The sequence below is a fragment of the Myotis daubentonii genome, chromosome 11, assembly GCF_963259705.1.
Source record: "Myotis daubentonii chromosome 11, mMyoDau2.1, whole genome shotgun sequence".
Classification (NCBI taxonomy): domain Eukaryota; kingdom Metazoa; phylum Chordata; class Mammalia; order Chiroptera; family Vespertilionidae; genus Myotis; species Myotis daubentonii.
Genome location: NC_081850.1, coordinates 56,779,296 through 56,805,978, shown reverse-complemented (window position 1 = coordinate 56,805,978; position 26,683 = coordinate 56,779,296). Strand labels below are relative to the sequence as shown.

General features: G+C 39.6%; 1 protein-coding gene and 1 long non-coding RNA gene across 3 annotated transcripts in view; one reads left to right on the top strand and one right to left on the bottom strand.

Moving 5' to 3' along the window:
- The window catches only part of STX17 (syntaxin 17), a 47,306-nt gene extending 31,255 nt beyond the window's left edge, over positions 1-16,051 (bottom strand). Inside the window, exons 1-3 of one of the 2 annotated variants that reach the window (XM_059657500.1) lie at positions 15,951-16,051; positions 7,540-7,720; positions 3,697-3,762 (exon numbers count right to left, since the gene is read on the bottom strand). In XM_059657500.1, the coding sequence (XP_059513483.1) occupies positions 3,697-3,762; positions 7,540-7,662 (189 nt within the window). In that variant the 5' untranslated portion in view covers positions 7,663-7,720; positions 15,951-16,051. Of the gene's footprint in view, positions 1-3,696; positions 3,763-7,539; positions 7,721-15,389; positions 15,518-15,950 lie in introns of those variants that run through there. The other variant, XM_059657499.1, reaches the window with a different exon arrangement.
- The window catches only part of LOC132212208 (uncharacterized), a 31,041-nt gene continuing 19,891 nt past the window's right edge, over positions 15,534-26,683 (top strand). Inside the window, exon 1 of the long non-coding RNA XR_009447684.1 lies at positions 15,534-16,172. This is a non-coding gene — a long non-coding RNA (uncharacterized LOC132212208). The remainder of the gene's footprint in view (positions 16,173-26,683) is intronic.

Sequence of the window (26,683 nt, the reverse complement as noted above, 5' to 3'; positions counted from 1 at the left end):
AAAATGCTATAAAAAAAAGAGAAAAAGCTCTTGGAAATTAAATACAATGGCAGATATAGAGAATTCAGTAGAAAGAATTAAAGATAAAGCTGAGGAAATCTCCCAGAAAGTAGAAGAGAAAATTAAACAAGCAATCCAAAAGTCCTAACATCCAATAGAGCAGGAATCAGCAAACTTTTGCAGCAAAGGGCCACACAGTAAATAATTAGGCTTGGCAGGCCATATGGTCTCTGTTGCAACCACTCAATTCCGTCGTTGCAGTGTGAAAGCAGTCAAAGACAACGTGTAAACAAATAGGGCAGATAGCAGGCCAAATTTGGCCTGTGGGCCATAGTTGCTGACTCTTGCAATAAAAGATTTAAAGAAAGGGGGAAAAAAAATAACAGAGAAAACACAGAGGAATAAACTATCAAATAAATAACTTAAAAAATTTCCAAGAATGAAACAACATCAATTTTTAGAGTGAAAGGGTTCAACATAAAAAGCACATAATCATCAAATTTCAGAATACTGGGGATAAACAGATTGGGGCGGGGTTGAGGGGGTGGGGGGGGGGAGCAATGGGTCCTAAACAAAGACTGGGAAATCAGATGATATCAACATTTAAAAATTTTTTATTTTTGAAATACAGTTTACATTCAACATTATTTTGTATTAGTTTCAGGTATATAGCATAGTGGTTAAGTAAATAACATACTTTACAAAGTGTCTTCCCAATATTTCCAGTACCCACCTGGAAGCATACAGAGTTATTTCAATATTACTATGTTCCCTTTACTGTACTTTACATCCCTGTGACTATTATGAAACTACCAATTTGTACTTCTTAATTTCTTCACCTTTTCCACCCAGTCCCCCAACCCCCTCTCTTTTGGCAACCATCAGTCTGTTCCCTGTATGTATGTCTGTTTCCTTTTTTTAAAAAAAAAAAATTGAATTTACCTGGGTGACACTGGTTAATAAAATTATGTTTCAGGTGTACAATTCTATAATACATCATTTGTATATTGTATTGTGTTCACCAACCCAAGTCAAGTCTCCTTCCATCACCATTTATCCCTTTACCCTCTTCTAACTCTCCCCACCCCCATTTCCCTCTGTATAAGTCTGTTTCAATTTTGTTTGTTCTTTTATTTTATTTTTTATATTCCACATTAAGTAAAATCATATGGTATCTGTCTTCCTCTTCCTCTTAACATAATACCCTCGGGTCCATCCATATTGTCACAAATGTTAAGATTTTGTTCTTTTTTATGGCTGAGTAATATTCCACTGTATATAAGTACCACTTCTTTTTTATCCATTTGTCTATTGATGGGCACCTGTGTTGCTTCCATATCTTGGCTATTGTAAATAATTCTGTAATGAATATAGGGGTGCATATATTCTTTTGAATTGGTGTTTTGGGTCATAAGGCAGTTCCATTTTTAATTTTTTAAGGATCCTCTATACTGTTTTCCATAGTGGATGCACCAATCTGCATTCCCACCAACAGTGCACAAGTGTTACCTTTTCTCCACATCCTTGCCAACACTTGATTTGTTGATGATGGCCATTCTGATAGGGTTACATGTCAGAGGTTATATGTCACTGTGGTTTTAATTTGCATTTCTCTAATGATTAGTGATATTGAGCATCTTTTCATATGTCTATTGGCCATCAGTATATCCTCTTTGGAGAAGTGTCTATCCAGGTCCTCTGCCCACTTTTTAATTGGACTATTTGTTTTTTGGTGTTGAGTTGTATCAGTTCTTTATAAATTTTGGATATTAACCCCTTATCAGATGTGTCATTGGCAAATATCTTCTTCCATTCAGCAGGTTGCCTTTTTTGTTGTTGATGATGGTTTCCTTTGCTGTGCAAAAACCTTTTAATTTGATGTGGTCCCATTTTTTTATTTTTTATTTTGTTTCCTTTGCCCTAGGAGATATATCAGAAAAAATATTGCTGTGAGAAATGTCAGAGGTTTTACTGCCTATGTTTGCTTCTAATAGTTTTAAATCTTACATTTAAGCCTTTAATCTATTTTGAGTTTCTTTTTTTATATGGTATAAGAAGGTTGTCTAGTTTAATTGTCTTTGCACATTCAATTTTCCCAACACCTATGTTCTTGCCTCCTTTGTCAAATATTAATTGACCATATAGGTATGGGTTTATTTCTGGGTTCTCTATTCTGTTCCATTGATCTATCTATCTGTTTTTATGCCAGTACCATACTATTTTGATTACTACAGGCTTGTAGTATGATATGCACATTTTTAAAAGCAACACTAAACTAGAAAGGTTGGAATGCCTTCATTATTGAAAAAAGAGTTCCAACTAGAATTCTATATCTATTGAAATTACCAATCACACATGAGGGGAGAATAAAGGTATTTTTCAGTCACATAATAACTTAAAATTTTACCACCAAGGTTCCCTTATTTGCAGAGCTACTGGAAGATGTATTCCAACAAAACATTGGAGTAAACAAAAAATGAGAAAGATATGATATCCAGGACAACAAGGACCCAACACAGAGGAGCAGCTCAGGAAGTTCCAACAAGCCTAGAAAGTAAGTCCAGATTGAAACTGGGGGAAGGGCTTCAGAAAAGAGTCTTTAGGATAAAGAAGTGATGTATTTGAGCCTATGAAAAACAGTATTGACAGCATGTGGCAGAGATGTGCAGCATTTAAGGAAAAAAACCAATATACGGAAAGCCAGGCAATTTAAAAAATGAGGCAATTATTAACTTAAAAAACACACACAAAATGATGTACTATATTTCATTAATTTGGCTTAGCAAGAAACTATATCTTTATAATCAAATAATTAGATCCTAGTAACTAATTTAACCAAAAGTTATATCTAATTATGTAAGGGGGAGACAAGTAAAGAGCAAAGTGGAAAGCTAGGTCTCCACCTATTATGGCAAGAAGTGAAGAGATCATGCCTAAACCTGATTAAGAAATACCAGTCTACACACTGTATTTAGGAATAGAGTTTAAAAAAACAGAGAAAATGACCCAAATGATTAAAGGCTGTTTCTTCCAAGTAGGACTTGGAGATGGATAAGGGAAGGGTTTTATTAGACTTTTAATTTTATTTGGCTTTTAACTGTGTAAACATATTATTTTTAAAAATTAATTTAAAATAATTAAAATTTATTTATTAAAAAGCCAATAACTAGCAAAGAATAATCATAAAACTATATTAATTCAAAAATATTACAGAGAGATCAATATTTTCAAATTAGAAGAAACTCACAAAAGACAACATAATATATGCAAGGGACATGAACAGGCAATTTACAAAAGAAATATTACCATCCAAGAAGTATATGAAAAAAACCTTTCACATTTCAAAGCAATAAAAGAAAAATTCCAGATTAAAACAGAAAAATGCAACATTATTTTAATCTACTAATTAGCAAAAATTTGAGAAATGGGAAATATTAATGTTGGCAAGATTTTTGGAAAATACCATGACTGTAGGAATGTAAGTTGATATATCATTTCTGGAGGAAATTTTGATAATATGAACCAAAATCCTAAAAATATTTATGACATTTCATTCAGTAATTCCTGGTAGAAATAAATCCTTAAGGAAATAGTTCTCAATATGCATAAAAGGATTCAGCTACAAGGGTATTCATTTTAACAAAATTTTCTTAAGTCTGTCTTGTTGAAATTGATTTACTAGAAACATAGCCTTACCTGAACTGTACGTCCTGCATTGATATGCTCTTCGTGCAACTTGTCCCAGATTCTGCATCTCTGATACTACACAAAAGAGAGAGAAAAGGAACAAAATTTTTTTTATCAGTAAAGCGATCATTACTAGCTACCACAAAAATCCCCAGTCACCTACCCAAACTTAAACATACTAGCTAGGAGGGAAGGAGGGAGGGAGGGAGGGAGGGAGGGAGGGAGGGAGGGAGGGAGAATATTGAGAGACTACTGAGAAAAAAGAAAAACAAAGAATATGATTCTCATTATTTCATCTTAGCTGGAATGTAAGAGCTGGAGCTGCAGCTGCCATTTCATATGCAAGTTGTCCTGGCCAGTGTGGCTCAGTTGGTTGGAATGTTGTCCTGCACACCAAAGGGTGGTGGTTCAATTCCCAGTCAGGTTCAAACCCCAGTTGGGGTGCATGCAGAAGGCAACCAATTGGTGTTTCTCTCTCACATTAATGTGGTTTTCTCTCTCTCTCTCTCTCCCTCCCTCCCTCCCTCCCTCCCTCCCTCCCTCCCTTCCCCTCTCTCTAAAAAAAAGATAGAAATAAGTTGGGAATTGAACAGTGAGTTAAAAAGAGCTGGGGTCGCCCTGACCAGTTTGGCTCAGTGGATAGAGCGCCTGCAGACTGAAGGGTCCCAGGTTCGATTTCGGTCAAGAGCATGTACCTTGGTTGCGGGCACCTCCCCAGTATGGGGTGTGCAGGAGGCAGCTAATCGATGTTTCTAACTCTCTATCCCTCTCCCTTCTTCTCTGTAAAATCAATAAATATATATTTTTTAAAATGCAATGCGGAAATAGGGAAAAGTCATTAAAAAAAAGAGCTGGGGTCTTTAATGACTTTTGAACTGCCACTGTAGCCCTACTGTCTCTATGAGATTAAAAATAAAAGCAAAAACAAAAACTTCTGTCTTATTTCCTACGCTATTTTGGAGTTTCCTGCAAACTTGCATGCTAACCATAGACTAATAAATCAGTACATGCTACACAATAAGTTTTTCCTCAAATCCCTATAATATGAAACAAAAAAATTTATGTTCCAAGCTTGTTGTTCATACTCACTACTCAAGTCTATCTTACATTAGCCAAAAAAGTTGAATGCTAATCAAATCTATCACGTATAATAAAATGTAATGCTGAAGGACCTATGGAATATAGTCCCAGGTGTCCACAGCACACTACTCTCATTGTTTTCAGATATTGCAGAATCACTCCACTAAGGCTTACCTTCAATTTCCCTTCAGTCTGACTTTCTTCTTTTAAATTCATATTGGATGACTGATGGCTAACATAATAAATATTTTATCTTTCTACACTCTTCACCCTGGAAGAATATGCCTTTTTGAAAGTGAGGCACCATTAGACACCTGAAGTCCAAAATTAGTTCTTAACTCTTTTGTCCACTGTGAACACTGCTGCTTTTATATAATTTTACATTGCCATAAACTATCTATTAAGTTATGCTATTCAATCTTATATAGATACCAAATCACTTTCATCACTAAACTAGAAATCCTAGAATAAGTAAAATGATCAAGAGCATGGAATAAAACATAGATCAATATGAGTTTAACTGTTTAGCTTCAGACAATATCACTTATATTGTAAATTATAATTATTCTGATATTGTCTAACATTTTCACAGTAAGTAAAAATTTTACAAAAAGCTAGAAAAAAACTGTTCTGGCAAAGAACGTTCAATATAACTCTAGAATAATTTTCTTATGAAGTCTGGTACAACTAACCAAGTCAGTAATTGACCCATTCCTATCCCAACCAAGCTTACTCTCAGGGTTCTGACTTTTTACTGATGACTGGATGATACATGTGTTTAAGCTCTGAGAATAATGACAGCAGGCACTTTCAAATAGAATAAATATAAGAAAAAGGAAATCTAAAACATGCCAAAGCTCAAATGTAAAATAGGACAATAAAGAGAAAAAATGGTCTCAGTAGACCATAGTCTACTTATTTCTGCCTTTCATAATCAATTCTGCCAAATTCTTGTCATCTTTATAACAAAGCACTTCAAAATGAGCTCAGGAATTTGAACCAATCAATCAAAAGTAAACAACCAATCAATCAGAAGTAAACAACTCAATTTCTATACTGTTATAGTACTAAAAGAATGAGCCTTCCTAATTAAACAAAGCATGGAACCCTTTAATTTGTTCCTGCTCATGACCAGAATAACCAGTTTACTGGAGAACTCCCCCATCCTTAAAAGTCATAGTACTGCCCCGGGTGACTCCATTGGTCGGAGTGTCATCCCATGCACCAAAAAGTTGTGAGTTGGATTCCAGTCAGGTCACATACCTAGGTTGTGGGTTCAAACCCCATTTGGGGCACAGAATCAATGTTTTCCTCTCTCACATAGATGTTTCTCTCTCTCTCTCTCTCTCTTTCTCTCCAATCAATAAAATATAGCCTTGGGTGAAGATTTATTTAAAAGCCATAGTACTTATTGCTTATGAATAAAACAGAAATTAAGGGATGACAAAATATGAGTCTTGAATTTTAGATACCTTCATATTTTTTTGTTTTTTTTATTGCTGACACTATTATAGATGTCCCCCACTTTCCTCCCGTTTGCCCTCCTCCACCTAGGCCCAAACCTCACCCCCACCAGGCCTTCACCCCATTATATACCTTCATATTTGTATGGAAATTTTCATTGTAATATTCTTGGCACTTATTTTCTAGTTTTTTTTTTTTAATATGTATTTATTGATTTTTTTTTTTTTAAGAGAGAAAGGGAAAGGGAGAGAGAGAGAGATGGAAACATCCATTGGCTGCCTCCTGCACACCTTCTACTGGGGGTCAAGCCTGAAACTCTGACATGTGCCCTGACTGGGAATCAAATCTGTGACCTCTTGGTGCATGGGACGACTCTCAACCAACTGAGCCACACTGGCTGGGCTATTTATTTCCTATACTTTAAAAAAATACTTAAATACTAGGAAGACAGATATATATGGAGGAAAAAGCTGACGCTCTTATAACTTGTATAGGTAGTCAGTTGAGGGTGACAAATATTTTTGATAAAGGCTTAATGATCACTCCCTACCCCAGATCAACGGAGGGGCACACAGCTTAAAATTTATAGTGGGGAAGGTTCTTTTGGAGGAGAAAATACCACTAATCTGCCCCACAGCAAATAAAGACAATATAACCTATCAAAATCAATGCTCAGTACTGAATAAACCTGATGTTCCCATAAATGCCACAATCATTCCACCAGACCCTGGCCAGTCCAGGTTCTATGCAACCTCCACCATAGTCCCTGAGACTAGTTTTTTCCTCTACCTATCTCCTAAACTGACCTCTAGGCAATATTTCTGAATTTGGGGCTTTCCTCAAAGCAGTGAAGTTGGGAAATTCCCTCATATCACATAATGATTTGCCTCTTTAATGCACCTGAAGAGATTAGGAGTGACTGATAGACACACATTCAAGGTTCAAAAAATTTTCCATGAGATGAATGAAATTAAGATAGGCCCCTTAGCCAAAGTCTGCCACCTTCACATTTTAGTGCATTATCAAATTGTTTGTATTTTAATCATTAACTGCTTAATATGTCAGTATGTACAACTAAAAAGATGCAGATCCTATTCTTATATCCCTTCCTAAAAAAAGAAGAATATGAGAGGGGTATTTGCAGAACAACAACAACAAAAAAAGCACAGATGAAAGAATGTTGCTAAATCAATAGAAGTGAGATGTTTTAGCAAAGCTTATTTAATATTCTGAATTTAGCTAAAATGTACAACAAATATAAATCTGAATATGTACATGATTTTTTGTGGTAGAAATGGAAAAAATTACCTTCTCAATATTTATCTGGTGCTTTTTTAACCTCTCCAGGTCTGTGGGGATTACTATTTTAATGAATTTCTGGATAGCTGGTTCAAGACGGCGTAATTTCACTTTTTCTTCATCTTCAGACATCCTAAAAAATGTTGTCTTTTACCTGCAACAACTGTCTTCTCTACTCATATAGAAAAACCTAAAAGGAAAATATTTATTTAAGAATGTTTTCAAATGAGTTCCTATTAGGTAATTTTGTAATTTATTCTAAATGCATATTCAACTTAGTGATGAACTTCAGTGACTTTTTTCAAGAAACCTTTTATTTTAAAACCTTTTTCTATGATCAAAAGTAATGTATATTTCCTTTAGAATGTTTAGAAAATATAAAAAATAAAATCAACAACCATCTGCTCACCCATAATTAATTACCTACTCCTTCGATTTTGATGTATGTCTTTCCAGGTCTTAAAAAAATGAAATGGCATGGAACCATGGTGCATATCACACACACACACACACACACACACACACACACACACACACACACACGTATATGTATATATGTATGTAAATACCTTCTTTTAAAAACTAGGAGTATACTGCCCAAATGTATATTTCTCAATGTATCTTGGACATTGAATAATCTTTTTGAAAAAGGTGTCAAGTGGTAAAACTGGAGGAAAAAATTCATTTTTAACATTTCTGCTTATATCAAACTTCATTTTAATGTAATCATAATGTACCTATGTAATTATCAACACTAATAAAAGAGAAAAATGGTAATTGGCGTACGAGCTACCCTTTTCATTGGCTAATCAGGGCTATATGCAAATTAACTGCCAACTAAGATTGGCAGTTAACTGCCAACAAGATGGCGGTTAATTTGCATATGTAGGCACAATGCAGGGAGGCGAAAGGGAAAGCAGGAAGAAGCCCCCTGCCACTGACAGTGATCGGAAACCCAGGGGGAGCTAAGAGCTGGGGGGGAGGGCAAAGGCGGCCCTGGGGCTGCCTTTGCCCTGCCCCCCAGCCATGATCAGAGAATCAGGTGCCTTTTCCGCCCTGGCCAGTGATAGTAGGAAGTAGGGGTGGAGCCAGCAATGGGAGCTGGGCACGGTCGAAGCTGGCAGTCCCGGGAGCTAGGGGTCCCTTGCCTGGGCCTAAAGCGAAGCCCACGGTCGCGGGGCTGCTGCAGCTGCGGGTCCCCGCTGCCCGGGCCGGACGCCTAGGCCAGAGGCGTCCGGCCTGGGTAAGGGCCCGATCCTGCGATTGGAGGGTGATGGGGGTCAATGCCTGAGGGCTCCCAGTATGTGAGAGGGGGCAGGCTGGGCTGAGGGACCCCCCCCCCCCACACACACACCCAGTGCACGAATTTCGTGCACCGGGCCCCTAGTATACTATAACATAGTATGTAACTCTTCTCATCAATGTCCTTTAATTGCCTCTTCCCTTTCTTACACTGATTAGCATTGTCTATAACCAATACAAAAAAATTAGTGACACAGCTGGAATAAGAACCAGGATTCCTTAGCATACAATCAAATGCTCTTTCGAATTCACAAGAGGTTACTGCCAGTATTCCACAAAGTCCAAGGGTATGCCTTTGAGGCCAGGGTAGCAGAGAGCAGGGATTGGCAAGTGAGCAGGCTCCAGGATCCCACGCCTACTCTAATTGGAGAAAATTTACTTATGTCTATTTTACAAACTTGAGTTTATTAGATTTTACATAAATAAAGAGCTCCATTGCTTAACCAAGCTTTAAAACCATTGTTGTGCACCACAGTTCCATGCCATCTCATTAGCCACAACCTCTTCCATATTTAAAAAAAATTTAATTGACCATGTTAATTCCACTGGGTTATTGTGTCTTAGACAAGGGTCCATAGAGATAAGGGTTCACAAAAAGACTTTGTGGAATCACTGAATCTTTATGAAAAATTGTGTATGTATTTTGAGTTATTTTAAAGGACAGAGTCCACTGCTTTCATGAAATTATCAAAGAGATCTATCATTCCAGAAACAGTAAGAACCATTATTCTAAGTAATGTTCTGTTTCTCTTTCTTTCACAGTTGAAAATTTTGAAGTGTTGGTTATATAGATTATCTTATTTACTTGTAATTTGAATTTAATGTTTGATCTAAGTTCAAAAGCAAAAAAAGGAAAATCTTTAGACACCAATAATGAGTCCTACAGTAGTGAGTGGGAATTGGAGGCACATGGAGAAGTTAACTGCCAAAAGAGTGAGCTCTCAAACCCAACAACACAAAAATTCACTAAGGGACTAAAAGTGATAAAGCATTCTAAAAAGAAAATTAAAATAGGTACACTAAAAAATATCCAAAGATAAAAAGGAAAGAATATAATCTTTTTTAAAATTAGATGTTATGAAACAGTAACAGGCCAATCTAAAAATAAACCAAGTAAAAAGTCTACTTAAAAATTTTTACTCAAAAACTTCAACACTATAGCTGAAGATATCAGTCAGAACACAGAGGAATAAAGAGGTATAAAATATAAACAGAAAATTAGGGACCTAAAGGATAAAATGAGAAGCTCAATAACCAATAGGAGTCCCATAAGGAAAGAGTAAAGTGGTGAAGAGGCATTCATTATTCAAAGAGAATATGCTGAAAATTAGAATGTAGAACCTCAAATTGAAGATGCACATAGGCCCTAAGTAGCATAAATAGAAAAAAATGAATTTACCTGAACACATGGAAGGGAAATTGCAGAACATCAAGGACAAAGAGAAAAATCTTAAAAAGCAAATTAAAGATAAAAGATAGATAAACTAAACCAATAAAAGCAGCAAACTTTTCATCAAAGCAGGATATCAAAAGACAGGAATATCTTCAAAGTGCTAAGGGAGTTGGTATATACCCAGGGAAATTATTATTTAGAAGTGAAGGTAAAATAATAATTACCAGATATATAAAGACTGAGTTCATTACCAAGCGCATTATTAAAAGAACTACTAAAGTGCATACTTAAACAATAAAGAAAATAAACTCAACAGAGTGGAATGGCAAAGAGCAATCAATATAATAAAGTATTCTGTTACTGGGTAAATAAATGAATAAAATGAATAAAGAAAGGGTCTATTTTAAATAACCTGATTATGTATAATAAAAATGTTTCCATTAAAATTATTATTTTTCTACAATGTATCTTCTTATTATTAATTCTCACCAGAGGATATGTTTTTTGTTTTTTAATTGATTTTAGGGAGGGAGGGAAGAGAGAGAGAAAAAAAACAAAACATTGTGAGAGAGAGACATCGATTGGTTGCCTCCCACACTCACCCTAACTGGGAATTGAACCCACAACCTGGGATGTGCCCTACTTGGGGATCGAACCTGCCACCCTTTGGTATATGAGATGACACTCCAGGTGTCCTCAAACTTTTTAAACAGGGGGCCAGTTCACTGTCCCTCAGACCGTTGGAGGGCCGGACTATAGTTTTAAAAAAAACTATGAACAAATTCCTATGCACACTGCACATATCTTATTTTGAAGTAAAAAAACAAAACGGGAACAAATACAATATTTGTATTTGCATGTGGCCCGCGGGCCGTAGTTTGAGGACCCCTGCTCCAACCAACTGAGTTACACTGGCCAGGGCTACAATGCATCTTTTTATAACACATGGTATTACTTGGCACAGATGTTCTATAATTTAGCTAATCATCTATAGTTGGCTACATAGGTTGTTTCTAATTTTCCACCATTATAAACTATGCCACAGTGTAATTACCCTCCTTACACATACACCAAAATACCATCTATTGTTACATCTTTAAGTTAAATACCTTGAAATAGAATTAGTAGGTATACACATTTTTTAGAATGTTTGATACCAAATGTCCTTAAAAAAGGTTGTGCCTATTGACATTCCCACTAGCAACACATCAAAATGCCCATTTATCGATTTAATATTTGCTATTATCATTCTTCTTAGACATTTAACTGGTCACAAAAATGGTGTCTCATTCTTGTTTTATTTTTCAACTAGAGGCCCGGTGCACAAATTCGTGCACAGGTGGGGTCCCTAGGCCTGGCTGGTGATCAGGGCTGGCCAGGGGAAGGACTGCGGGAGGTTGGTTGGCCTCAGGAGGTTGTCTGTGGGAGCACACTGACCACCAGGGGGCAGCTCCTGCATTGAGCATCTGCCCCCTCATGGTCAGTGCGTGTCAGTGACTGGTCAACCGGTCATTCCAGTCATTCTGGTAGTTAGGTCAGAAAGGTCGCTTAGGCTTTTATATACAGAGATTTTTAAATTACTAATGGGATTGATTTATTATCCATTTGCATGTCTTCTTTCATGAAATGCCAGCTCATGTGAAATGTTGGTTTTACTACCAGGTATGTTTTTCTTATTATATTTAACATATAATAGACTTATAAATTATCAACTATTTGTCTAACATTTATGTTAGAAATACTGAAATTATGTATCTACTAGGGTTGAACAAATAAAATATTTTGTAGAATATGGAAATCAGATTTCTTGCTGTCAAAGAAAGAAATTACAAGTAAGGGGCAAGAACAGAATGAATCCTGTGGTGTTAGAGTAGAATCAGAGGTATCAGAATAAACTTTTGTTTTTATAAAATATATATAAACAGAATATATATATACAGATATATATATATATACACAATAGATGTCTATATATATAAATAAATATAAATCTTTGTGTATGCCTGGATATATGTGTATATAGATTTATAGATTTATATATATATATCCCCATACTGTATATATATATCTCCATATATAAATAGCTTACGTGTGTGTGTGTGTGTGTGTGTGTGTGTGTGTGTGTGTGTATACTAGAGGCCCTGTGCACAAAAATTTGTGCACTCGGGGTGGGGGGTCCCTCAGCCCCGCCTGTGCCCTCTTGCAGTCTGGAACCCCTTGGGGGATGACCACCTGCTGGCTTAGGCCTGCTCCCCCAGGGGATTGGGCCTAAGCTAACAATAAGACATCCCTCTGGCAGCCCGGCAGCCCTCAGGGGATGTCCACTTGCCAGCGGGGAGCAGACCTAAGCTGCAGTCGGACATCCTTAGTGCTGCTGAGGAGGCAGGAGAGGCTCCCACCACCACCGCTGTTCTGGCAGCCATCAACCTGGCTTGTGGCTGAGCAGAGTTCCCCCATGTGGGAGCGCACTGACCACCAGGAGGCAGCTCCTGCATTGAGTGTCTGTCCCCTGGTGCTCAGTGTGTGACATAGTGACCAGTCATTCCCAGTCTTTCTGCTGTTAGGGTCAGTTTGCATATTACCCTTTTACTATATAGGATAGAGGCCTGGTGCACGGGTGGGGTCCGGCTGGTTTGCCCTGAAGGGTGTCCCGGATCAGGGTGGGGGTCCCACTTGGGTGCCTGGCCAGCCTGGGTGAGGGGCTAATGGCTGTTTGCAGCTGGTCACACCCCTTTCAGGGTGGGGGTCCCCACTGGGGTGCCTGGCCAGCCTGGGTGAGGGGCTGAGGGCCGTTTTCAGGCTGGCCGGCAACTGAAGCTCCCAGACTCTCCTTTTTTTCTTTTATTCTGGGATTTATTTACCTTCTATAATTGGAACTCTGTTGCCATCACTGGCACTCCCAGCTCTGAGGCCACGGCCTGCTGAAAGCAGGTATCTGGGATTTGTTTAGCTTCTATAATTGAAACTTTGTTGCTTTTGAAGCTGTTGCTTTCGGAGCCCAGAGCCGGGCCGTGGCAGGCGGGGAACCTTGGCTTCCTCCATCACTGGAGCAAGCAAGCCTAATGTTCGCTTCAGCTGCGTGGCTGCCAACCGCCATCTTTGTTAGCAGTTAATTTGCATATCTTGCTGATTAGCCAATGGGAAGCATAGCAGAGGTATGGTTAATTACCCTTTTTGTCTTTTATTAGATAGGAGATATATATATGCCAGGCACTAGAAGTAATGATACCCCAGTAGCAATGAGCATTCCTATTGCCTAATCTAGATCTTGGTGTTTAAATAACACTCTAAAAAACAAATAAACAAACAAAAACCCAGGGATCCTTGGAGAAGTGGTTGATTCCAGGGCTGGGGCAAGATAAGCCTAGAGCATCTTATGGTGCCAGAAATTCTCAAAAAAAAAGGATAGAGGTTTGTCAAAGGGGCACAAGAAGCAACTGAAAAAACTCCCAAAGGCCAAAGCTGGAACAATATGAGCCTAAAATAAATGACAACAGTGTAGAATAAACAATAGAAAAATGAATGAATCCATACTGATACTAATAAATAACTGAATATCACATAAATAAATGGGAAGGGCAGCTTTTCCTTAAGAAGAACTTAAATTAATAAATGAAGAAATGAGGGAACCAGAAAGCCACCATCATACCATTACTATAATAATTACTGAAGGCAAGATCCACTGATGGATGCTAAAATTAGAAAGTGAAAGTTTGAGGAGAAACAGGATGTTTGCATAGTTTACAAGTTCTCTCCCAGGATATGAATTGTTTACAAAGTTCCCTATGTAAAGTACATAGTAGCTTTCCATTAGAGAATCCCAGCAGACACAACCTTAACTAAATGATCAAAAGTAATATAAAATGCAGTGTGTTATATCATAAATGATGAACCGAGAAGGGCACATATGCTTCTGGGGTATCAACAAAAATGCATCACCTTAATCATGAGAAAATTTCAGGCAAAACCCAACTGCCAACATAACTGACCGGCATTCTTCTACAGCATAAAGACCATGAAAGACAGAAAAAGACTGAGCTGTCACAGAGTGGAGGAGACTAAGGAGCCATGCCAACTAAAGGCAATGTGGGACCTTACATTGGTTCCTGGTACAAAGGTCACGTGTATAAAAAATGATGGAAATTTGCCGAACCGGTTTGGCTCAGTGGATAGAGCATCCGCCTGCGGACTCAGGGGTCCCAGGTTCGATTCCGGTCAAGGGCACATCCCCACTGGGGGGCGGGCAGGAGGCAGCTGATCAATCTCTCTTATCGATGTTTCTGGCTTTCTGTCCCTCTCCCTTCTTCTCTGTAAAAAATCAATAAAATATATATTTTTTAAAAAAATGATGTCAATTTGAAGAAAATTGGTATAGAATTGGGCCTATGTTAATTTCTTACTTTGGATCATTGTTCCAGTTATGCAGGTGTTAACATTAAAGTAAGCTGTAGAGGACTCTGTATTATTTTTGTAGCTTTTCTATATTTGTAAAATTATGTCAAAATAAAGTATTTTTTTCTAAAAAAAGGCTTTAAATACACACACACACACACACAGAGTGGCCAGATTATTATGACCGCCCCATCAGTACTTCATTGACACTTCCAAAAATACTGAATATTGAAAACTTCCTAAGCAAATACCCTCAAGGTTTTATTATTATTATTATTTGCATAACTAATTCACTTCATTGTACTGATGGGGAGGTCATAATAATCTGGCCACTCAGTGTGTGTGTGTGAGTGTGTGTGTGAGTATATATTTTTTAAGTAAACTGATGTTCTACATAAACAGGGCAAACATTTAGAAGCCAAAGAACTGCAACCTTTCAGGGCACAAACACTCGGGGGGAGGGGTCTCCAGCTACAAACTTTATCTTTCACACTTCACTCCATCAGCTGAGCACCGCGATGCTCACGCTTCCCACGAGGAAAGAGCGCCGGGAGTTCACTAAATCACTGAAAAGATTATTTGTATCTAAAAGCCATTTCTCAGGGGGAAAAAAAATCCAAAATCTCTGGAACTCCGCCCCACCCACTCAAGAGTGACCAACACCTTCCAGCAGCCGGGATACCCCCCCCCCCCACCCACCCCATTGGTGGCCCCGAGTTTCTGACTGTGGGACGGGATACCGAATCTGGGAAGTCAGGGCCGTGGGTCCTACCGTATGGTCTCCTCTCGGAGCCTCGGGTTCCGGAGGTGCAAAAGGGGCGAGTCGGACGGGGAACCTTCAGTGCAACACCTCCCGGTCGGGCTGCCAGGAGGCTCCGACCCCGCGCACCTGGCCCTCCCCTCAGCACCGCGAGCCTCGCGTCACCCCCGAGCCTCGCGTCACCCCTCGCAGTGTCCCCCACGGCGCACCTGGGCCAGCCCCCCACACGACCCCCACCAGGAACGGATGCGCGGGCCGGGCTCGGGTCCGAGACGCCGGGGACCCTGAGGGCCTGGCGCCCACAGTGCGTCACGGGCAGGGCAGACGCCGGGCACTTTTCCACCCCCGACCTCGGGAGGCCGTCACGCTCGTCCCGTCGGCCGCCTCTCTACACCCGCTGCGGTGAGTGCTTCTAAAAACGAAACCGCCACTTCTCGGCGCCGAGAGGCGTCCCACGACGCTGGCATGTACGACAGGAAGCCCGGCTCTCGCGGGGCGCCTCTCCCGCGCGCCCAGCCCACCCTGAGGATCTGGGCCTGACGCCCCGAAGGCGGCCTCCCGCGAGCCCCTTACCTCCCACCCGGGCGCTCGACAGCGGTCGGTGCGCACGGCGCAGGCGCGGGCGCGACAGGGCGGGGCGTCGCGTGGGGCCGGCCGGCTAGGCCCCGCCCCCACCGCCCTGCCCCAGCCTTGCGGGGTGTGGCCAGCGCGCAGGTGGGAACCCAGGCGGGCGATAATTTTTTTTCAAAAGTGGTCTTCATTTCTGCAATGGGGTAGTAATGCTGGAACCAGAAGGTAAGAGACGCATAGACGCTTTTTAAGTCAGTTTGTTGTGTTTTAAATATGAGTCAATTCACATTGGTAGAGCCCTCTGTATTTTGCAAAAATGTTCTGTTCCTTTCCCTCTGTTTTTCCAGGAATTTTATTGGCGGGCTGGCTGTGTGTTCTTAGAAATTGACGCTCAGAAAGGTTGTGCCGTCTCCCTCTCACCCCCGCTTCTCGCCCCCCCCCCCAAAACAAACAAACAAACAAACAAAAAAACCACAACAACACACACACAACAACTGTGAGGTGACGAGGGCACAAGACTTCATTGTAACAGGCGCAGAAATTGAAGCTCAGACAAGTTGTGATCTCCCCCCAAAACTGGTGGAGGCCTTAATGCCAATATCCTTATTCCAATTTTATAACTAGTGACACTGAGGCTCAACAGAAGACTCACTCCAGTTCACCCAGTTAATGACAGAGTATGAACTTCAACTGGGTTTGCTAATTTCCTTTCCAAGTTCTTCCTGTTATACCAGCTGCCATCAATGAACAAGCAGATGGCTGGCTTTGAAGCCAGGTCCAGGTTGCAGGTGATGGCCTAACTTCCACACCCAGCCTTTTTTATATGTGTTTGTGAATATTAAGATGACTTGCTTAGTTAGAATCTATTCACTAATGATATTGTCCTCACAAGTCATAAAGGAAACTCAGTTTTTAGATTCCTCCAGTGGAGTGGGTGTAGAAGTAGAAATTGTAGATCAAGGAACATTAAGAAAGCCTTGAAAGGCAATTTCTAAAATAAACTTGAAAAATCTAAGCAAAGAACTTGAAAATTGTCACTCATATTCTTACCAAAAAAAAAAAAAAAGCTGAAAATCTATTACTTTTCTTGGGGTCATCAGAGAATTGAGATTGCAAGGCAAACTTCCCCCAAGAATCGGGAGAGACAGGCAAATACAGAGAGTTACAGCCAAGATCAGCTTCCCTGGAGACAGCAGGCCCTGGAGCCTTAAGCTGATAAGAACATTTAAACAGTAACTTTGACAAGTTATCAGAGTTTGAGCATGGACTAGTGTGTGAGTGAGAACCTCCTGGGAGCTGCAGTCTTAGGGGAACATGTCCATGGATTTCCCTCCAGGAACCTCACCAGATTCTCAAGGTGAAGAGACAGTGAAAAAACTCTCATGTTTCTGGCAGAGAAGAAAAGAAACCATTTCTTAAATATACCCAGTCTTCTTCCATAAGAAAGAGGCTTACTCAGCGGGGGGGGGGGGGGGGGGGGGAGACTTAGCCAGAGATTTGGGGGGGGGCAATTACCCAAACCCAGCCCCTCCTAGCCTTCCTGTTTCTTCCAATGGGGGAACGGATAAGAAATACTTGTGAAGGTCACAGCCAAAGGACACAGGCCCACTAAAGACTGAAACAAGATTATAGAATGCTGCTCCTTACCCTTCACCTTACCACCACATCTACAGGGCTCCAGTAAAATAACTGGGTTACAGTTGAAAGATCTTCAGGGTGCAGTCTCTATATAAGAAGTTTTTTAGGACAATCCAAAGAAAAGAAAGACTCTGAAGGAAATTGAAGCCTCTGATATCTACCTGTATGGCAAACATTAAACACAGCTCCTAAACAGATTAACATAAAACCTGACCTCAAAAGCCAATTCACTCCCGTTCCCATACCAGATACATGATATCTGGATTTTAACCCAAAATTATAAGACCTATTGTTACTGTCATAAGTAGCTAGTTATTAATAACTAGAGCCCGGTGTACGGGCTTCTGGCTGAGTGGCGCTCCCCCTGTGGGAGAGCACTGACCATCAGAGGGCAGCTCCTGCGTTGAACGTCTGCCCCCTGGTGGTCAGTGCCTGTCACAGCAACTGGTCATTCTGCCATTCGGTCAATTTGCATATTAGCCTTTTATTATATAAGGATAATAAGGAGCAAAGAGGAAACCAGACATTATAAGCATGACCATCTGGGCAGCTACACCAGGAAGCTGCAATTTCACACTCCCCAGGGAACCACTGGTCTATTCCCTGCAGATCACTGGAGGAAGGGACCCGACAAAGGGGAAGACTGATACATGCTCAGTAAAGTTGGGGTGAAGCAGGGAAGGTGCTTGTCAGTCTAACCTGGAACAAAGATAATTGGCTAGAGAGGGTGGAGCCACTGCAAGCTCATGAAATCTTAAAATCCCAGATTCTCTCTCTCTTGTTCCCCTGGCTTTGCTCCTGCTTCCTTGTACTCACCCATGTTACCTCCATAGCCATGTGGCCCTAGAATCTGCATGGCCCGTGGCCATGTGGACCCCACACTTACTGGGCTGCAGCTGGGAACACAAGTTAAGCTAGCCTGATACTGGAGTGGACTGTGCAAAGATGGAATGGGCAACACCTCTCATCCTAGCTCTGCTGATAACAAAGCTGGACTTCGTCCATGGCAGGATGGAAGGAAAGGGAACCTTGGAAACTCAGGAATTTAATCCCATACCAATAAATATCACTCATTTTCCTATGCAAGTCTCAGAAAATTCCTTTTCTTGTGACATTGCAAGGAACCCACTTCCACTGGCCACAGGTGGGGACACGGAGAGCTCCTCACTGATAACACTATTAACAGGCAAGTACAAGTGTAGTCTAAAGAAACAAAGCAAGGCCCTAGCTGGTTTGGCTCAGTGGGTAGAGCATCGGTCCGTGGACTGAAAGGTCCCCAGTTCAATTCAGGTCAAGGGCACATGTCCAGGTTATGGGCTTGATCCCCAGTAGGGGGCTTGCAGGAGGCAGCCAATCAATGCTTCTCTATCATCATTGATGTTTTTATCTCCCTCTCCCTCTCCCTTCCTCTCTGAAATCTACACACACACACACACACACACACACACACACACACACACACGTATATATACATACACACACACATACATACACAAAGCAGAATCTGACTTGGCTATGGCATAGCTTTTGTAATTATCAGACAGGGAATTTTAAATAACTATGATTAATATGGCAAGGGGTTTAATGGAAAAAGTTAACAACATGCAGAGCAAGTAGGTAATGTAAGCAGAGAGGTGGAAACTCGAAGAATAAAGATAAATTTTTTAGAAAAGAAAAAAAGTGTTGAAAGGAAATATTAGGAATGAAAAACAGTAATGAAAAGAAAGAATGCTTTTGATGGGCTTGTCAGTAGATTAGATATGGTCCCAAGGAAAGAATCAGTGAGTTTGAGATATATCAATAGAAAATTCCCAAATTGAAATGCAAAGGAAAAAACACACAGAATAGAACATGTAAGAAATGTGAGACAATTTCAAAACATGTAACATGTATGTAGTTGAAATACCAGAAGGAGAGGAGAAAAAGAATGGAACACAAGAAATATTGTAAGCAATAATGCCTGAGAATTTTCCAAAATTAATGACAGGCCCCAAACCACAAATGCAGGAAGCTCATAGAAAACCAAGCAAGATAAATGCCCCCAAATCTACACCTACATATATTGTTTTCAAACTCAAAGAACAATTAGGAAATCTTGAAAGAAGCCAGAGGGGAAAAAGCCTTACCTATAGAGGAAGGATAAGAATTACATCAAAATTCTCATCGGAGACCATGCAAACAAGAAGAGAGTGGAGTGACATATTTAAAGTGTTGGGAAAAACAACAAAATACAAACCTGAAATTTGTTATCTTGCAAAATTATCCTTTAAACATAAAGGAACAATACTTTGAACAATAAACAAAAAAAGTCAAGGAACAATAAAGAAAAAAAAAGAGAGGGAATTTATTTTCAGCAGATCTGCTCTGTAAGAAATGTTAAAATAATTTTTTTCAGAGAGAAGGAAAATAATATATATCATAAACTTGAATCTACATAAAGGAAGAACCCAAAAGAAGGAGTAAATGAAGTTAAAATATTTTATTTCTTATTCTTAATTGACCTAATAGATAACCGTTCAAAGTAATAATAGTAACAATGTATTGGATAAAATAAATAGTAGCAATGTTTTAAGGGATAGGAGAGAGGAGCTGTGAATACTCTGTTATAAGGTACTTGTACCACCTGTAAAGTTGACTTAGATTAGTTGGAAATATGTATTATAAACTCAAGAGTAATTACTAAAAAAAGTTTAAAAAGAAGTATAATTGATATACCAGAAAAGGGGCAGGGAGAAAATATTGAACAAGTACAACAAATAGAAAACAGTTACAAACATGGTAAATATTAGGCCAACTATATCAATAACCACGTTAAATATGAATGCTCGAAAACACCAATTTTTTTCATCAGTTTGGTAGTCAAAGTGAACAAAAAAGCATGACCCAACTATGTTTTCTGCAAGAAACCACTTTAAACAGAAAGCTTAAAATTAAACGGCTGGAGAAAGGGATACCATACTAACACTAATCAAAAGAAGGTGAGGGTAGATATATGAATTTCAGACAAAGCAGACTTCAGAACAAGAAAAATTATCAGGGATAAAAAGGGGCACATTGATAAAGGGGTCAATTCTCCAAGAAGACCTGACAATTCTGAATGTGTATGAGTCTAACAACAGACCATTAAAATAAGTGCAGCAAAAACCAATAGAACCTCAAGGAGAAATAGACCAAGCGCTTTGCAAATAGGATATGAGAGTAACAGTGTAAAAATTAAGTTTATGAAAGTTGCCATTTCTTCCGGGGGCAGCAAGATTGTTATAGAAGAACTAAGAGGGTAGAACAATAGACCAAAATGATTTCCAAGATACCAAATATTTCTAGATTCCTGTTGGAGAAGCTGCCGAAACTCTCTTTTATAGGATTATAGAATCTACTTTCAATCCTTTGACAATTGACACTCTCACCAGGAAACCTTTTAATCCCCCAACTAGTGAAATACGTTTCAAGAATTGAAAATCAACAAAATTCACAAAGAGCCCCACCCTCCCTCTTCTCAGCCCAGCAAGCCCCCAAATCCCATTGTCACACCCGCGAGGGGATTGTTTTCCCTTCTGTGGGCCTCGGTGGATTGCAGGGGCTTTTTGAGTGATACTTATATTTCCAGTAGACAAAAAACACATTAACTTTAACATTCCTCTCACAGATTATTACTAAAGAAAGAAGTGGTGCTTGCTATATGGAAATAAATTGATAGATTCAGCCACTGTAACTTTCCTTATACAAGTGAACACTTCAGAATAGAAATGTTCCAAGTCTGAGCAAATGGTTTTAAATATGGAAAAAAATGTCTGAATCTTTGTATTCAAACATTAAAGGACATCATTGCTAAGTTTGAATCTTTCCAACACCTGGTAAGTGCTTTCCCATTCGTTCATTCAGTAAGTCTTCAAGGCCAATGTGCCAGCCACTGTGCTGAGTCCTGGTGATTGAAATTTTAAAAACATCTCATTCCTATCCTCTAGGCAGGGGCAGGGAACCTCCTACCCGGGGGGTCCTATAAGGCCTTCGAAATCATTTGGTCTGGCCCTGCTAGGGCATTAGGGGTGAGTTGATTAAATATTTGACCAAATATAGCAAGCTAATGGCTAAGTTGATTATTTTGTGTGGCCTGCAAATGATGTTATCAATATCCAAATGGCCCTTGGCAGAATAAAAGGTTCCCCACTCCTACTACAGGCTCACAGTCTGGAGGTAAAGACAAACATCTCAATAAATACAGTACAATTGACAAGCAATATTATTAGCTATCTCTGCAAAAGTGCTATAGGAAAAAGCACAGAGAAGCTGACTTCCATACGTAGAAGATATCAAAGAAAGGAGGAAAGAGCATTTTGAAGAGAGGGAACTTATGTAAAAGGCACAAAAAATACAGTAGGTGTGTGTTCAGGTCACCAGAGTAGTGGGGGCGGATAAGCAGAGAGAAGGTTGCCAGAGGGCAGGATGGGCAACTACTGGAGATGTGTTTATCAAAGTTCGTGTTGATCATATTCCTATTTGTTTCAGATCTGGCCATAGCACTATTTAGATTTAAACCTTCGTTGTGGTCCCTCTATCTAAGACATACATTATTCAGACTCGCACAATACCTATCTATCGATTCCTTGTGGGGGCTTCTGAGGCCTTCCAATTTTGCGTTTAAATTTCCAGCCTCATAGCTCACCATTTCCTGAAGCTCCACTGGGTTCCTATAATTCCCTAGCATCCCATCCACTTCCTTGCTTCTACGCCTTTGCTCAAATTACTCCTCTCTTTGGAATACTTCTTGCCTCCTTTCCATGGATCAATGCTTGACTCTTAAGATCCACCTCAAAGCCCTTCTTTTCCCCCAAGCCTTTCCTTTTCTCCCCAGCCGTGCTCCCGCAGTACCTCAGTTTAATTTTGCTCAGCAGAACAGTTGTTCACGTACCTGTCTTTCCATCAAGAGCAGAAACTTACTGAGGGTAGGCACCTTGTGTTATTTATTGTGCGTTCCCAGCACATGACCTGGAATGTGACACTTGGTAAATATTTGTTTTAAATGACATGTCACATCGCTTTTGTGGTCTCATTGGTCCCTTTTTCAGTTTCACAACTGAGTTCTTCCAGCTGGGCAAGCCTTCTGAAGCTCTGTCTGCCACTGAGGGTGAGATCGTAGGAAGAATAAGAAAACCACCTGAGGCATAGATTCACAACCCTTGCTGGCACAACAAAGCCACTTGGGGACCTTTTAAAAAATATAGTTGCTTCAGAGATCATGGTTTAATTGTTCTGAAAAAGAAATCAGGCATCAATATGTGTTTTTTTTTTTAAGTTTTCTAGATAATTCTAAAGTGCAGTCTGTTTCCAGAACCACAATGCTAAAGGACAGGTGAGAAATAGTTGCCAGGCCCCAGAAATGAATTAGAATAATGTCTTACTTTTCTCAAAAAGGTGTTGCTTTCCTCAGAAAAACACAGCTACAAGAACGGAGGCCACACCTTCCGCGTGAAGCTGACCTTTTTCCAGGTGAATCTTTGCTATGGGAGGAATCACACATTGGCCCTGACACTGGGCCTCATGTTCCCACTCAGTGTGTCTAAGAATCCCAGTGTGCCCCACAACTACACAGACATCTTTGACAGGAAGTTACCGGAAGTGATTACATCAGTGATGGCGAACCTATGACACGCGTGTCAGAGGTGACACATGAACTCATTTTTTTGGTTGATCTTTCTTTGTTAAATGGCATTTAAATATATAAAATAAATATCAAAAATATAAGTCTTTGTTTTACTATGGTTGCAAATATCAAAAAATTTCTATACGTGACACGGCACCAGAGTTAAGTTAGGGCTTTTCAAAATGCTGACACGCCGAGCTCAAAAGGTTTGCCATCACTGGATTACATGAACTGAAATGAAAGCACCAAGTACTACATCATCAATGAGTTATGGAAGCCTGAGAGTCTGCAGTTCTCTTGGGGGTCTCCAACATGGATATCCCCTATGGCACTCAGTCAGTGCAATGGAGGGAGACAGCCAGACACCGAGGTCAGGACCCCGTGTTGCACAATTCCAAGGACACCGTGCACATTGTATTCCATGGGAAGAGTGCCCCCTGGAATTGTGGAAGGCTACCTCTTGGCACAGGGACTCTCCTGTCCTGAGACCCAGGAGATTCCTGGTAGTGGCCTCCATCTAGGTCAGGGGTGGGCAACCTTTTTGTGAGTGCGTGCCAAAACCAGCAAAATCTCTGACTCAAAATTCTTCTGCGTGCCAACCCTTATTTTTTGAGAACATGTTACGCCTACTTGATATCTCTTAAGGTGTACGTATGTGAAGAACCTTGAAGAAATAATAAAATTCATTTGAGCGACAAAAACACAGTATATGATGATGAAAAATACATTTATTTTTAATGTATACATGTACACTGATAGTCCGACAGAAAACTTTATGACTCCGTTTGATATTATCAGTGGGACTTTTGCTGCTGCATCACTGATGACAGAGATTTTACATCAGGTTTATATTTCGTGACCTTCAGAGATATGCACGAGCTACTACTTTCATCCATCAGGCTACTCCTATTACAAGACTTAACAAAAATTCATCACTGAGAACAAAGATTCACAAGCGTATGTGGATGAAACCAAAACACTGGTTGGATCTAGGAAGGCAGGGAGAGTTAAGGCAGAGGCATAGAAATTGCTCTTCCCCTCTCTCGTCAATCCATGTCTATAGTCTTTAAGATAACTTGTTATGTAAAATTATTTATTTATCTAAGATGCATCTACACTGAATTTATCTGAAAAATTAAAAAGTCGATATTAAGAAAAAATTGTAAATGTAAGATTATAAGAGAAGGTTTCGCGTGCCAGAAAAAGTTACTGGCGTGCCATGTTTGGCATGCGTGCCAGGGGTTGCCCACCCCTGATCTAGGTTCTGTCCCCCACCCTACCTCTACTGGCATCTTTTCCAACCTGGTGATGTCTTCATCAGAAATTCCCCCAACTGACAGCTCTCATCAACACATTCTTGATCCACCCAATGTGTTACACCATCCTGCTGAGCTCCAGCCAGAGCTGGTCCCTAAATGAGTCACTGCAGTGGAATTCCAGAAAGGGTGTCAATTTCTTCCCAGCATCTCTACCCCTTTCCCTCATTAGTCAAAGTATCCACAGAGATGGAAAGCACATGTTTTCTTTCTAGAATTCGTGTGTTGTTGTGTGTTTTTGAAGGGAGAATCAAATTTAATAGTCTAAGAGCAAAGGAAAGGTAAATTGAAGTAGTATTATCTATAAAGCACCTGGCAGAGAGTACGGACCTAAAAAAATGTTAGGTTTCTGTTGTCCTTGGGGGATGGTAAAATGACTGTGGTAGTAGTTGTGGGTTATGTAATCTCCTGAGTAGCTTTTACTTTTTATATTTTTAGAGAGTGTGGAGAGAGCAGCAGGGTTCTCAAGGTAAGAAGAGGATTAATTATTGTTCTCTCAAAGAAGTTGTGAGAATGAAAAAGAAATGGGAATTTAGCATGAGAAAACGTGTTTTGTAAACTGTAACACACTATATAAAATGTACAGAGTTATTAGTAAGTGTCATAAGAAAGGTATAAACCAAATGCCACAAGGGTTTGAAGGAGAGGAAGAGACCACACCCTGCAGTGGACATCAGGAGAAAATGGCATCTACCACTTAATAAGGAGGTACCTTCTGCAAGGCTTCTGCCTTGTAGAGCATAATCATGCTCCCTACTACACCACAATGCAAGCTGGTTTTGAGAATAGGTTAAAATGTTTGTGTCAACTGTAGAGCACTATAAAATACAAAGAGATGCTCTTGTAGCTATTATTGGTGATGGAGATATTGTTATCGACTTTGAGGATACTGGTCACCATTCAAATGGAAGAGCTGTCAGGGGAAGGCCTTATAGGTAGAGAGATGAGGGCTGGAGAGGTTTCTACAAACTTTCTTAGCTGATCCACAGTCCCTCTATCTTTGAGCATCGGTTGACACCTACTTTGTCACAAAGGCCTGTGACTGGCACTGATACTGAATAAGAAATGCAGTCTGCCTTCAGGGAGCTCATCTTGATTTGGTTTTGAGGATGGCCTCAGATATTAGACCAAGATGTTTATAGTGCATTTATAGCCAATGGGAAAATCCTGAACTTTTCAGAGCAGAGGAGTGAAATGGTCTGAATTGCATTTCAGGTACTCCTGATAAATACATAATTCCACTTTCAACCAGCTCAGTTTACCACCAGGAAATATTTTAGGTTAGCAGATGATTGAGCTTCTCCACCCTTGGACTTTTTAGACTGTTGCTCCCTCTAAATAGACTTTATTTTTTAAAACTTTATGAATCACAGATCTGATTGTGTCCTTCTTTGCAATGGCTGTTAGATGCCTAAGTCAAATTTAACAAGTACACAGGACATCAAAGAATGAATGTACTTCAGCCATGGCTTACTTTTCCCACATTCAATTTCTTTTTAATCCTTTTAGCTTTAAAATATCTTGTTGAATTATATGTAGTTTTATAAGTCATCTTTAATCCTCCTGGAATAAGGTTAAATTATAAATAAAGATACTTTCTTGTTTTTTAATTTCTTATTCAATTAATTGCTGGTAAAGAGTATTTGAAATGTCCCCTGAGGAAATTTGCATGCATGAGGCATTCCATGCATTTCTTTCTGGTACTATTGCTGATCTTCTAACTTTTAAAATTTGGTTAAAGTCATGTATAACATAACACAAATATAAAATAAATCTATTGGTAACTGAATATTTTTGCACTTCGTGTTAAAGTTTGAATTTTGTTTTCAAAAGAATTGAAGAAAAGGTACAAACTTAAAACTACCTAAACCTTTGTTCCTATGTGTTTTAAAAATTCAATTTAAGTTTAAATAAAAGAGGTAAGGTTCATAGCCTATCAGAACATTAGAAGATAAAGTCTGTTATCCTGATTTTTAAAAACCATACATATAAAAATGTATTTGAAGTGGAGTGAAACCTGTTCTGTTACTAAAAGATATTGTTAATGCTCAGATTACATTGCTAGATCAGAAGAAAAGAAGATATAGAAAAGTCTACATATCTTCCTATATCCAATCTCCCTTATCACTTTAAGTTTTCAT